The sequence below is a fragment of the Dryobates pubescens genome, chromosome 1, assembly GCF_014839835.1.
Source record: "Dryobates pubescens isolate bDryPub1 chromosome 1, bDryPub1.pri, whole genome shotgun sequence".
Classification (NCBI taxonomy): Eukaryota; Metazoa; Chordata; class Aves; order Piciformes; family Picidae; genus Dryobates; species Dryobates pubescens.
In genome coordinates, this window is record NC_071612.1 from 6,850,040 (window position 1) to 6,864,117 (window position 14,078).

General features: G+C 47.0%; 1 protein-coding gene across 12 annotated transcripts in view; it reads right to left on the minus strand.

Moving 5' to 3' along the window:
- Positions 1-14,078, minus strand: part of CADPS (calcium dependent secretion activator) — a 230,486-nt gene that overhangs the window by 114,180 nt on the left and 102,228 nt on the right. For all 12 annotated transcript variants that reach the window (XM_054160939.1, XM_054161022.1, XM_054161013.1 and 9 more), the window contains exon 7: positions 2,498-2,609. In XM_054160939.1, coding sequence (XP_054016914.1) covers positions 2,498-2,609 — 112 coding nt within the window. The remainder of the gene's footprint in view (positions 1-2,497; positions 2,610-14,078) is intronic.

Sequence of the window (14,078 nt, forward strand, 5' to 3'; positions counted from 1 at the left end):
TCAGCAGATGAAGTGCGTGGGAGCCTTGCCACTGGCTTCAATAGGGCCAGGATGTATTCCCATGCCTTCAGCTGCCCATCCACCAGTTCAGGGCTTGGGAGCATTTTCAAGCTCTCCCCTCAATAGAAGTGTCAAAAGGAGGAGTGCCGGCCGGCTGCCAGTCTAACGCTTGCAACAGAAAGTGGGCATTGTGCATGCCTGGCAGAGCACAAAGCCACTTCTCACAGGGCGGCTGGGCACGGCAGTTTTTGTGTATAAAACCTGCTTTCCTCCTTGCTCTGTGCACACAGTTTCATGCCCACTCCAACAGCTAAACCAGGAGCTTAACACACTCCCGGTTTCATTACTCCATTAAAGAAGAAATCCTGATGCAGCCTGAGCAGACCCATGGCATCTCTCAGCTGCTGTGGGCACACCAAGCAGCCCTTTGAAGTGTGGCCGACTGAAAGCACTGGTGGCCACAGGCCAGGGGACATCACTGCTCAGCTCCCTGTGCTCAACACTGCTGGCCCATGTCCTTTGGCCTGCAGAAGCTCAGAGCCAAGGGACAGCTTCCCGCTGGACTGGGAATGAAAGCGCATTGGTGGGGCTGGCTCATCAGCATTTCAGGGCAAGAGGAGCTGCTTTGGGGCCTGACATCTTTCTCAGAACGACCTGCACGGCTAATTGCTTCCCGAGACCAGCAAAGTCAGCACTGCTCATGGCTGTCCATGGAAACAAGACTTACAAAATAAATGGGTCTGCGCCAAGCGTAACCACTCAGGGGAGAAAAAAAGCTTTGGCCGGCATCGCAGCTGGCTGGGTGAAAAGCTCTGCTGAGCGTGCCTCAGTGGATAAAGGCAGGAGTGCCAGGCTGTTTGAAGGAGGAGGTTTTGAAAATAATCCTGAAAACATTTATGATCACTGAATCACAGAATGCGTCCAGTTGGAAGAGACCTCAAAGATCACCCGGTCCAACCCCCCTCAACCCAGCACTGAAGGGTCAACTTTGAAGCTGCGCAGCAAAGCAATTGTAGGCCTTCAGCTGGAGTACTGCAGCCTGGTGGGGTCATCCCCTCTGTCAAAATGGGAGCAGAAGAGGGAGAAAAGAATAAAGGAAAGTCCAGAGGGACTTTGACTCTTTTGGAAGATTGAGAGGAAAAAAGAAGGGGTAGCTTTGCATTTCTCCCTCTCAAGTGCAAGAACAGAGGGTGCTACAAGAACATGAAAACATGAACATAAATTATAGAATCAAAATCACATGCAGTGCTCTCCACCATAAAGATATCAATTAAATTGCCAGGACCTGAAAGAACACTTGGCACTTGTGTGAACATGATGAACACAAAACCACATTATCAGGGAAAACTTAGTTGTGCAGACACAGACTCTCCTGTGCAAAGGCACATGCTGCCATGGAATTAGCAAGAAATGTAGCAACAGATTAGTCACTAACTGGAAATTCTGTACTTGGGCTTGCCACAGGCTCAGTGCCTTCCTTGGCCATACCATGAAGACAGGCTGAAGTGTAAGGTGTGGTGCAGACAGAGCCCAGGCTGCTCCTGGACATCACTCAGGCCACACTGAGCTGTGCCCTGGGAGGTGCCAAGCCTATATGTTAAGATGTAGCCTTTCTCACCCCGAACTGATTTTCACAGCGTCTTGACCATGCTGATCTCACATGTCTGAAGACCTGAGGAAGGCATGGCAGGAAATTTGCCAGAACTTACACTTGAGGAAACACAAATGATACAGCTGCAAAAAAATTCCAGAGAGACTAGCTGAAGTCACAGGAAGTCCTAAAGCCACAGGAAAGTGCTATCCAAAGATATTATGGAGTTGTGGGCTGCAGTGATGGAGGGCCACCAGTCCCAGGGTGCTAGCTTAGGGACCACAGGTGAGGGGTAGAGATGGAGTAGAAAGGTTGGTTCTGTGGCCAGTACCCCAGGAATCTGAGCTCTGCTATTACACCATGATGGGGGTAATGAACCCTTGTGTTTCACTCACAGTCCCACCCCACTTGAAGCCACCAGTTCAGCCACAATCCCCAGGGGAAGCCAGGATTTTCAAGCCCTTTGCAGTGAGTACTGGAGTCAGTGCTTTCAAACGCTCAAACCATGCACCGGCTGCTCAGCAGATATGAGAGCAGCTTAACACTCCCTTGCCAAACTTAAATCCCCTCTTTTTGCTTCAGCATAATCCCCTTTTCTGCCTTGGGAATGTCCATTTCCGTAAGCAACTTCTAAGGCTTTCCGGCCTGCCAATACGGCACACAAGATCCTCTGCCTCTGCCGAGCACAGGCACAGCCAGCTGAAATGCTGCCATTAGAAACTCACAACAAAGACAGCATGCGAGATGCACTCCTCTCCAGCAGTGGGGAACTTGCTTTTCTTCCCCCTCCTGAAGCTTGGCAAAAAAGCAGAGCACGTTGTGCTCCAAAGATATTTCCGTACAGGAGAGGTTTCTCTTGAAAAGCAGGGCCGAAAGGAAATGCTGCTAGACTCAAAACCTCCTTACCCTCCCAAGCTCTTTGTCCTCCAGAGCCAGCACTCCTGTGCTCTCCGTGAACAGCTTCACCTTCACTGCAGGAAGCGCATGTGTTGTGGTGAAGTCTCCTTGGGTGCCCCAGCTGTGAAAATAAGGACAAGAGACATGTTCAGTGTGATGGGCTGGTCAGCACTGCTGCTGCCTGGGCATGCAATGGTTAACTGAAAACATCCTGTCTAGCACAAGCCAAAGTGGCAGGGCTCTCTGAGTGACACAGGCATTGATTATCTTCTTTGGCAAATGCAGGACAGATGTTTGGAAAACCCATGATGGCTCTTCAGGGGAAAAAAGAGCTATGTTTGGGAGCAGCATGAAACCAAATTTGAGACAACTTTATTGTTTTAGAAAGAACAATGTGTCTCCTGCAGCGGTAGCCTGTGCAGTCACAACAGAAGTTGAGGACTGAGGACATCTGTGCATAGGACATCTGTAATCAGTCATGCCTCTGCCTTGACTATAAATTCTTCTTTCCAGGCTCATTGTACTTTCTCTGAAGAAGCCCCAGCTTAATCTGGGTCCTCTTCTAAGTCCTAGCCCAGCCCTCCAGTCCATCACAGGTTTAAGTTCAAGACATTACATCTGGAGTAATCCTAGTTGGGACTGCAAAGCAGATCAGCTCCATGGGGATAGGACGGTAGTAGACAGGAAGTGGCCACCTCTCCAACTGCACAATGAACTAAGACCACTATTTGTACTCGTGAGTCATTCCCTGCCTGGTATTATGGCTAAGGAAGCTGAATGACTCCCTCTGACTTGCCTGTTTCTAGAGGACATCTTCAAGCTCCTGCAAGTTGTCTGAGTGTGCAGAGAACATGAACTCATTCCATGTGGGACCTTGCAGGCACAGAGTCCCAGCCACAGCCTGCCAACACCTATCACCAAATTCGCCTTTTTAAGTCTTACAAGGAGAGCCCATCCCACAACTGACCTTCCCCACAAGAGTGTGGCAATTGCAGCAGCACTGTAGGCTGCTGGAGGGAGCTCTGGTAATGGGCTGAACATGTCACACTAGAAGTTTCTTCTCTCATCTCTGACACGTGGGGAAGCTTTGGGGACATAGCATCAGTCTAGCCACAGCTCACTGCACTCTGTTTTAGGGACTTCTCTCCTGAGCTCTTTTCCCATCCCAGAAAGCAGCATGCTACAGCTGGATCTGCTGCCCTGTTACATCCTTGAGGGCTCATCCGAGCTGCATTGCTGAGCATGCACCTGGGGTTCTCTTAAAGATACCTGACCCTTACAGAGCAGGTTATGTTTTCTCTCTTAAAAAAAACACAAGCAGGGAAATTAGGAAGATAATCTTGCCTTGGGTAAGAGGCAAAAGTAAGAAAATATCCAACTTTACTCTGTGTATTTTGACAGCATGTGCTTCATAGAACTCATATCTCTGTTTACTATTAAAAAGCTCTTATTTGCCGAAGCATTCCCAGACCATATGTTATCAACAAATGTTACTAACCACATACAAACAGCAATTTTCATTAGGTTTCCTTCATGAGAACAACATTAAGCACAAAGGGAATAAATGTTTCAAATGGCAGTAAACATACATAGCAAACCCTTGACAACACTGCGGTGCTTATGTATCCATACCCCCAAAAGCCCTGAAAAGATCCACACCAACAAATGCAACCTTCAGAAGTTGGGTTTCGTGCAGGTTGAAGCCTGCAGTGATGTCATTAGTTGCCATAGTGATGCTCAGCATAAGGCCATAATTCGTGGCACTGAGACATCATTTGTATTCGATCTAAGTACGCAGTTTATCTGTGCTGTGTATTAAATTATTGTTCAGAAAATTAATTAGCTATTGGGATCTTCTGAAAGACTAACAATGTAAAGCTTTCATTTCCATATTTAATAATTAAGTAAGTTATCACTGCAGGAGTTTATTTCTTGGGAAAGTGCCTTGAAGCCCATTCTGGACAAAATCTCCTCATGAAGTAGCTATGCCGTCTTGTCCCCATATTACAGAGCTCACACTGACACTTCAGAGCAGTAACACATCTGCAAACAAGGACAAACAGTACCAATGTGCCTAAAGGAGATACATACACACATACATACATGTCACAGAGAAGTACACCAGCAGAAAAGTCCTGATAGTACTTTCTCAGTTAGGACCATATTAACTATGATCTTTGAGGTCTCTTCCAACCTTATTGGTTGTATGATTCTCTGTGAATCCCATGTGAAACCTTCAATCCACCACTTCTTATTGCCCAGCGCATCCCAAAGCCTGGAGCTGACCAAGAAGTGCTGCCTCAGGACTTTGATAGAATTATGGCATCTCTGCTGTTCCAGTGATATCACAAGGATCTACTTGCAACTCCAGAGTTTCTAGTTAGGCATCAAAATTAAGGCAAATCTGGCTGCAAAAAGCCAGGGGATGAGATATGTCCCAGGTGCTAGTGACAAATGTTGGCCCTTGTTTTACCTTTCATGAGCTAAATAAGTGGAACATGACTGCAGACTTTGTGTCTACACATTCATCTAGAGGTGCCAACAGTTACCAACCAAACAGCCTGCAGCACCGAGATTTTTTTGTCAATGAACATGAAATGACACATATCCAGAGAGCATGAGTAGACAGCATGGAACAAGGGTCAGCCCTGTCTTTCACTGCCTTCTTGGGTTCATCTAACATGGAGCACTTGAAGAATGGAATTATCTGTCTGATTTCAGGAGCATTTGGGAGCTCTCACAGGCACTGTCCTTACTGGCACATGGAAGGCAAGTGACACCAGTGGTAGCAGGCTGCTCAGACCAAGCTGCTGTCAGCTGTTTCAAACATCTTGGTGATCATCTGGCAAACCTTCAGTCTGATGCTACTCAGTCCTTCCAAATTTATGGACAAAACAAGAAGACTGCCTGGGCTCTTCACCTTGCTGCTGTGGGAAAAGTGACCTTTTCCTGCTATAAAGTCACTGCAGAAGCAACTGTCTTCATCCTGGGGATGTGAAGTGCATTACATCCTGATCTTTGGCTGTAGAATACAGAGAATACATAGAATACATAGAATAAACCAGGTTGGAAGAGACCTTCAAGATCATCGCGTCCAACCCATCAACCAATCCAACACCGCCCAAACAACTAACCCACGGCACCAAGCACCCCATCAAGTCTTCTCCTGAAAACCTCCAGTGATGGCGACTCCACCACCTCCCCAGGCAGCCCATTCCAATGGGCAATCACTCTTTCTGTATAGAACTTTTTTCTAACATCCAGCCTGAACCTCCCCTGGCGCAGCCTGAGACTGTGTCCTCTTGTTCTGGTACTGCTTGCCTGGGAGAAGAGACCAACATCCATCTGTCCACAACCTCCCTTCAGGTAGTTGTAGAGAGTAATAAGGTCACCCCTGAGTCTCCTCTTCTCCAGGCTAAGCAACCCCAGCTCCCTCAGCTTCTCCTCGTAGGGCTTATGTTCCAAACCCCTCACCAACTTTGTTGCTCTTCTCTGGACTCGTTCCAGCAAGTCAACATCCTTCCTAAACTGAGGGGCCCAGAACTGGACACAGTACTCGAGGTGCGGCCTAACCAGTTCAATGTACAGGGGCAGAATGACCTCCCTGCTCCTGCTGGCCACACTGTTCCTGATGCAGGCCAGGATGCCATTGGCCCTCTTAGCTGCCTGGGCACACTGCAGGCTCATGTTCAGTCTACCGTCGACCAGCACCCCCAGGTCCCTCTCAGCCTGACTGCTCTCCAGCCACTCTGACCCCAGCCTGTAGCTCTGCATGGGGTTGATGTGGCCAATGTGCAGAACCTGGCACTTGGATGTGTTAAATCTCATGCTGTTGGACTCTGCCCATCTGTCCAGCCTGTCGAGGTCCCTCTGCAGAGCCTCTCTACCCGCCAGCAGATCAACTCCTGCCCCCAGTAGCTTCAGAGCGCTACCAAAATGCAGACACAGCAGTTAAAAAGTTAAACTACTACACAGCCAAAAACCCCAAAGTCAAACATCACAGCACTGCTACGTCACAGCATATGACTAAACAACTGTTTAGGATATGAAAAGGCTTGAGCAAAACTCTGCACAAGCATCCTCATCCTGACTGCACTCATACTGAAAAAAACCCCACCAAACCAACAGACAAAAAAAGGCAGCAGGGTCTCTGACTCCAATGGCTTTCCTCAATGATATTCCACTTATGTGGCCTTATCTATGATTTTCTCTGCTGTCCTTGAGAGTCATTGACTTAATAATTTCTATTCACCTCTACACTCCTCTAAAGGAAATTTTAGCACGCATGACCTTCCTCTAAGCGAACATGCAGGTTAATACCCAGGAGAATGCATTAAATTCAGTCATGCACTGTGGTCTCCAGCAAGTCTCCTTAGCCCCTCTCTAATTTGAAGCAGTATAACCCTTTGTCCATCATTGCTCCTGTAACTTGATCAAGCCAGAACATCAATGTCTGTGATTTCTATAAGTAATGAACAAGTGCAACTGAATTACACTGCTGGGCCATGAATCAGCCCTGCTAACCAGCTTGGCCTGTCAGCAGGCTAACATGGGAGCAGCTGGAGAGTGATGTGCTTTAGACAGGGTTGACTTTTAAACATGATCTATGACCGGTTCTCATGGGCTTCAAACCTGCCAGAGGACACCTTTTCTCCCTCTCCAGATAGATTTATTGAAGTGGGTTTGCTTGCCAGCTTGCATAGGGTAAATGTGAAAACAAACAGAACATGAAAGCAAAAATGTGTATTAAAGGAGAGCTATGCACTTCCCTCAGCGGGTTCACTCCAGGTGTGCATTATGCCCAACACACACAGCAGTATCCTGGGACATAATACCTCTCTGTTTTAGATGCTGCCCTTCTGCCTTGACCCCCAAGTTTACAGCCCAAGTAAAATAGTCCTGCAAAGTAATATTTCTGCATGTTGGTCAGATTTGCACTAATTTATCAAGCCATCTGCTTGGTATCATTTTCCAAATGCAACAGAATCAGCAGCACTGCCTGTCCCCTCCCACACCAGGAGCATATCCTTGGAATGCAGAACATGGCATGCAGCTGGTTGCATCCCCACAGGGGCACAGCCACCTCAAGCAGCATCCAGTGCATCTGTCTTCCTGCAGCAGCCAGGTGGCTGCATACAGAGTATCACAAAATGGTAAGGGTTCGGAGTGACCTCTGGAGAGCATCTAGTCCTACCCCCTGCTAAAGCAAAGTCACCTAGAGCAGGCAGCTAGCTCCTCTTTGGGAGCACTGTTGGTGAGGCACTGAACTGGCAATGTGACAGCACAGATGTGTCCACAACACGTGGTAGAGGCAGGTGCTCATATCTGCACCAGCTGGATCACAAAGCCATAGTAAAGAGAAACAGAGCATCCCAAAGCCTTTGGGGAAACGTGCCTAGTTTGCAGCTCTCAGTGGTATTGGCAATGGTAACAGGGATTTGTTTTGTGCCCGTGGGATCTGAAAAAAACCTGAAGGCAACAGAAGAATTCAGGCCTTTTCTTAGCTCTCCAAGAAAACACACAGATGGGTCACACAGCTGGAGACCCATGGCATATAAGTCCACACACAACTCTGTTTCAGTGGTAGAAAGCCATGAACTACAACCAGTTTGGGGATCTTGGATTGGTGATGGTTACAGACTGGTTTGTGACCTAATGCAAACCTCAGATGAGGTCAGCTGAGTTCTTTTAAAAAACTGAACCATCTGAAGAGATACTGCTATTGAAAGATAACAAGATATTCAGTTAGAAACAAAATAAAATGCTGAGTAAAAACATCAAAGAAAGGGCTACCTGCTCTACAGTGTTCAGTGAGGGCATCACATTGTGGATGAAGTACAGGAAGTGTTGGTTTCCCCCAGCAGCAGCAGCCATCTACTGGCAAAACAGCAAGTAATTTAATCCTTTTGGTGGGTTTTATGGGATTGAGTTTGGATTTCACATGCTGCAGAGGCCCTCAAATGAAACTAGGGCTTTGAGGAAAGAATTTGATCTTTAGCTGCCAGGAGAGGATGCTGAGACATGAGACTGATCACAAGTGTGGAAACCCACAAATTTAGAGGACTGTAATACATTGTACATGTGCCCAAGTCACCTGCCTTGGACTCCTGATACTGTAATAAGGAGAGATATAATTAATACTCAGTGGAGGCAGCAAGCAGATGAAATGAAGCCTGCCCTAAGGGGGGATCTTTCCACTGCTACAGAGAGGTGCTGGAGGTGTGCAGGGGCACAAAAAAAAAAGACCCAAAATGAAAACCTCAAAGATTATATATAGATGACAAGAACCTTTTGGATTTCTGCTCATGTGAAAATGATTTTGGCTAGGAAATACAATTCAGGTGCTAAGGAAGGCTCCTTTACACTCTGCCTGTGGAAATGGATTGAGAACGGTTTGCATCTGTCACACAGCTTGGTTCCCAAGAGCTGCTCAGCCTCCTCTGGGATTCCTCCCACAGTGAAAGTTCAATGTGTTTACTAATCTTCAGATCAGGATAACTGAAGCGATCAGACACAGATTGACAAGGGGGACTATTTTTGATCAAACTGTCTCCCCTCCTCCCTTTCTGCTAACAGAACAGCCTTTCAGTCCCATCCACTCGGAAGAAGCTGAGTTGAAGTGGGAGTGACAGCACAAACAGCTCTGATTCCTCTTCGACTTTCCTGAGCAGATTTTGTAAGGCTGGTAAAACCTGGTTTCACCAATGTAGTTACTGTGCAGGTGACCAATAAGTCATTGATCCCTGCAAGCACTGGCTGGCAGAGGTGGCTGTTACTTGCCTTTCCTGGAGCTACGTTAAACCCAGTGAGGCCAAGTCTCCACACAGAGCACTGGCATCTGGTCTGATGAAATAACCCAGGGGCTCTCTGAGTGAATCCACCATTTCTCATGACACCCTAATCCCTGCTGAGCACATAATGCTCCCTCTGTAAAAAAAAAAAAAAAGCACCAGGGGTAATTCTTTTGCTTAAAAAATAGTGTTATTCTGCCCCAAAACAACACTTCAGAAAACACTGTGGTGTTATGCAAAAGGTCAGCAGAGACAGCACAGCCCTAGGGACTGAGCTCCTCCTAGCAGCAGCTGAAGATGTCTTCTGATCTCCAGCATGCCATGGCCTGTCCGTTTTTTGTTCCCAAGGCTCTGAGAAACAGTGTAAGTGTCATGTATGCAGACACCATCTTGCTTAACATCATGCAGTCAGCAGTACCAGACAGCTGATAAAAGGAACCATCTCTCCCTCCAGGAGCTGCAACTCCCACATCCTCAAACTGGCTACAGCAACACTACGGCTGCCGGCTGAGAGAGAAATATGTCTGGGAGAGCATCACATCTGCGTCTGAGTGTGCAAAGTGCAGAAGGAATAGGGCAAAGCTGATGGAGACTGCAGCAAAGCAAAGCCTGTGGAGGTCTGCTCTTGATCTGCTTGTGGTTCACACACAGTCCCTGCAGACCTCACTCCTGTGCCAGCACCATGTCACTCGGCTGTCAGGGCACCGCAGCCAAGAAGAGCTGCTGAGGCTGACGGCACAGCTTTAGGAACCCAGAAAAGGATGATCTTTGCTATACAGAAAATACAGAGCTCGACTTCGGTGTGATGTGTTCCCTAAGCACAGCTGATGTGCAGGGGAAGTGTTATGGGGAAGCTGCAAGAAGGGATGGGAGGTGGATTTTAATCACATAATAGCTATTTATGGCCACGAGATGGCATTCCTGCCCCAGAGATGTCCCTTTGCCATGCCTCGCCCAGCCTAGGCTCACTTCCTGTGCCCAGGATCACACAGCCCAGGATCTCACGCTGCTCCACCCTGGGCTGTGCTTTACCGCAGCACTCCCGCGGCTGGTTTGGATGAGCACTGTTGGCAATGCTGCTCTGGGGTTATAAACAGGGCAAGTAAACAGCGTGATTACTTCGGGTGATCTGAACGATGATCGCTGTGCCCTGTGCTCTCATTTAATACCTTGATATTACAAGTGGAGGAGAAAAGCTCAGCAGGAAGAAATGGAAATGTAAGCCCGGAAACTTTTTACTAGAAGTCTGAACTGAAAGCATAATTGCTTTTACAAGGGCTTCCTACTGTATGTGTTTCATCAGTCTATCTGCTTTGGATGCAGCACGGGTTAGGGATTCATTCATGAAGTGGGCCTGTATGCATTTACTATCTGAGACTGTTCCCACTTCTTGTAGGAGGGGACTAGAATGCCACACACATTAATCCAAAGTCTCCTTTGGTCAAAGAGGCTCCACTGAACCAGCCACAGAGATGCTAATTTCAGAAAATGATTGTTTAATTCAGATATGGTTAATCACCACTATCAAATCTTATCACCCTGGAAGAAAACACAACTGCAAAGAACTGAAGCTAGTTAGGGGCTGGTTGTGATTTAAACTTGTGGAGGCTGTTCAGTCCAGCTTTACAGAAACTCTCACAAGCACAGACCATGGAAAAGCAGATCAAAATCCTCTGCCTGAAAATACATGTTGTTAGTTTTGTGCCAGCATAGTCTAGACCTGGGTTTATAAAACTCAGTGAAAGAGAGCAGTGAAATATTTCCTAAAGGTAAACAGAGCAGAAAACGGCACAAGGTAGCCTTCCAAAATCAGCTACAGAGAGGAACAAGAGGTGTGAGACCATCTCTTCTTGTGTCACCACTCACACTTCTTGCTGTCCTATATTCCTCTAAGACAGGATCCAGGACAGGAAGCCCAGAGCCAGCCACCTGGGATGAGGTTTGTCTTATCTAACTTCTGGAGCCTAAAAGCAAAGTCATCATAGCATCTTCCTGGGTCAGTAGGGAGGAGAGGGCTCTTCCAGCAGATGAAAGCATTTTTCCTGCTGTGAAATAGAAGCATTGCCCTAATTTCATGGGTATGAAACTCAAAGCAAGGGCTGGGCCAGACACTGGACCAGGGACACCCAGCCACTGAATGGAGCTAGAGCAAATATACCAATTACATGTCTTTAGTTTCCTCTCCTGTGCATGCATTTTATGTCTTTGGTCTAACAATGGTGGCAGTGCTCAGCAACTCTGACTGCATTTTTCCTTCAGCAACCACCATCTCTTCCCAGAACCCAGGGGATCCTGCAGCTGCGATGGCTGTGTGCAGCTGCTGGGATCCTTCTCACCTCCTCTAAGCCACGGAATGGGAGCTGCTGCAGATGCTCTTGACTTCATTTGCCTACAAAGTCTTTTGGCAAAGGTGAGAAGGACAGTTGAGCTGGGCAAGACACTGCTATATGCTGTGCCTTGCCTTTCATGGACTTTTTCAATCTGAAACACTTCAGAGTTGCTCTGGAAGGGGTTCAAGAAAATGCTGCCATGTACCTCTGTGCTCCAGCCATGCTCACACGCTCCCTTCTCCATGTTCTTGTCCTCTTTGCCCATGTAGCAACAACAGTGCATAGCTCCCTTTAAATGCTTTCCCAATACAGTGCTACGGTTAATTGGGAGACCTAGCTCATTTACAAAGGCAATAGGCCTCCCTACCTTCACAGAAAGGACAATGACAATGTTGAGAAATCACTGCCAAAGTCAGCCTTCCCATTAAACCATTCCCTCTCCCAGTGTTCTGTCCAGGCATCAGTGGACAGCGTAGCAATACTTCAAAGCATGCCCTCCACCTCCCTATGTTGCTTTGCAAGCAGCAATAGCAGTACTTCTCATTAAATAATGATGTGCACTACTTGTACACACCACTTAATAAATAAGCCAACAACTGGGCACTTTTCACATGTCTCACCCCCTGCCTTTCCCTTGGCAAGTGATGTGCACAACCTGCACTAAGGCGTGGCTTATGTTCTTGTTTTTAAACACCAAACATGAGCATTAAACAAGACCACTGAACTTATCCCAGGACTTCTGTTTTGCAGTCCTCTTAATTTTTTACTATTTCAGATCACCAAATCTGTCTCTTTTCAATGTCCTTTTGGTCTTGTTAAGGTCGCATGCATAGGAGTGCTGAAGCAGACGGGTGTCGATGAAAATCGCCTTGAGCATCATCACACCTTCTGGAATACTTAAATTTGAATGTACGTGCTATCACAGGAATACATAATTCCCAAGTGAATAGGAACACTCAAGAAATTAGACAGCTGGTGAGAAAAGAGAGACACTCATCTGTGAAAGAGAAGGTGCATGAGCTCAACCCTTCACTAGACACCAGAGAATCCATGTGAAAGCAATGCTGTGCATGATCCAAAGGTCAGGGAAAACACAGCCAGAGCTTGCAGTTGTTACCAGAGGATCCAGCTACAAGAGCTAAGTCTACAGAAACAAGCCCTCATTGTTCTTCAACACAATTTCTAGTGTAACACTTATAGTACAGGAGGGAGGAGAGACTGTGCTGTGACCTTTGGGAGTAGGACCATCCCTGGGATCACGATTTGCAGTCCCAGCAGGCTACTGCCCTTCTGTCCAGGAGGCTGTATCCTGGTGATGCAGCACTCTGAGTGCCACTGAGGGTGCAGGAATCCCTGTGGGGCCTTGCCTTTATTCTGGGGAAAAAATCTAAAGCAGGTGTTTTGTCCCTCCATGGTCCCCGAGAGATGAATTGTGTAAGAACCACTCCTGCAGAGCAGCTATGAGGAAGCATCAGAAGCAGTTCTGAATGTCTAATTAAAAAGGCCAGTAAATCACTTGTGTGAAGACTTCCCAAAACAGATCACATGCTTGCACCTGGGTAATAACTTTTCACTGCATTTTTTGCTGTGCTTCATGACTTGTCCACAGCCTCCACTTTCAGAAATAGGAATGTCATAACAAATCTCAGGACCATTATGGAAATACTATGACAGGCACAAAACAGGATTTGAAGAGCAGGTCAGACCAAACTAACAGCAGAACCCTTCAGGTGCAAAGAGATACATAGAATACATAGAATAAACCAGGTTGGAAGAGACCTTCAAGATCATTGCGTCCAACCCATCAACCAATCCAACACACAGTCTCATTGGAAATTGGGCTCCTAGACACACTAAACAGCTCTAAGTGAAGAAATACTGTGTACAGAATTTGGACATCACTTTGTACCCTTCAGCCTTGGACAGAGAGGCTAAAAGCAATTCCCCTCAAACTCCTGCCACTGTCAGCTCTTGGCCCACCAACATTAAGGCCTCAGAGCATCTGCACTGTGCTCACAGAGAGCAAAGCCAAAGATCACTCCTGGAAGACGTTCCCCCAGCAGATGTCTTGGGGCAGACCAACGCTCTGCTTAGACCCTCACCGCAGGGATGAGAACTGTATCTCAGAAGTGGCAGTGTCTGATGTCAGTTGTATCCAGGGCTGACTCAGTCTTGTACTTAGACACATGCATAACACTTCTGGAGGTTTCCTGAGGAGAAGAGCTATAAACATCTGCACAGCTGTGAAATGAAGCCATGCAACTGGAAAGGCAAGCTGCAATTAAGGAAAAGCTATTTCCTAAAATTACCTTTTTGTTTTTAGTTCTATTTTTTTTTTACCCAGCATCATGAATTTTGCTTACACAGGGCTTAGCTAGGCATGAAAATCAAACATGAATGAATGCTTAAAATCGTGGAGCCACACAGGCCTTCTGCCTGAGCTTTGCTATGGTGTGACACCTCTGCAAC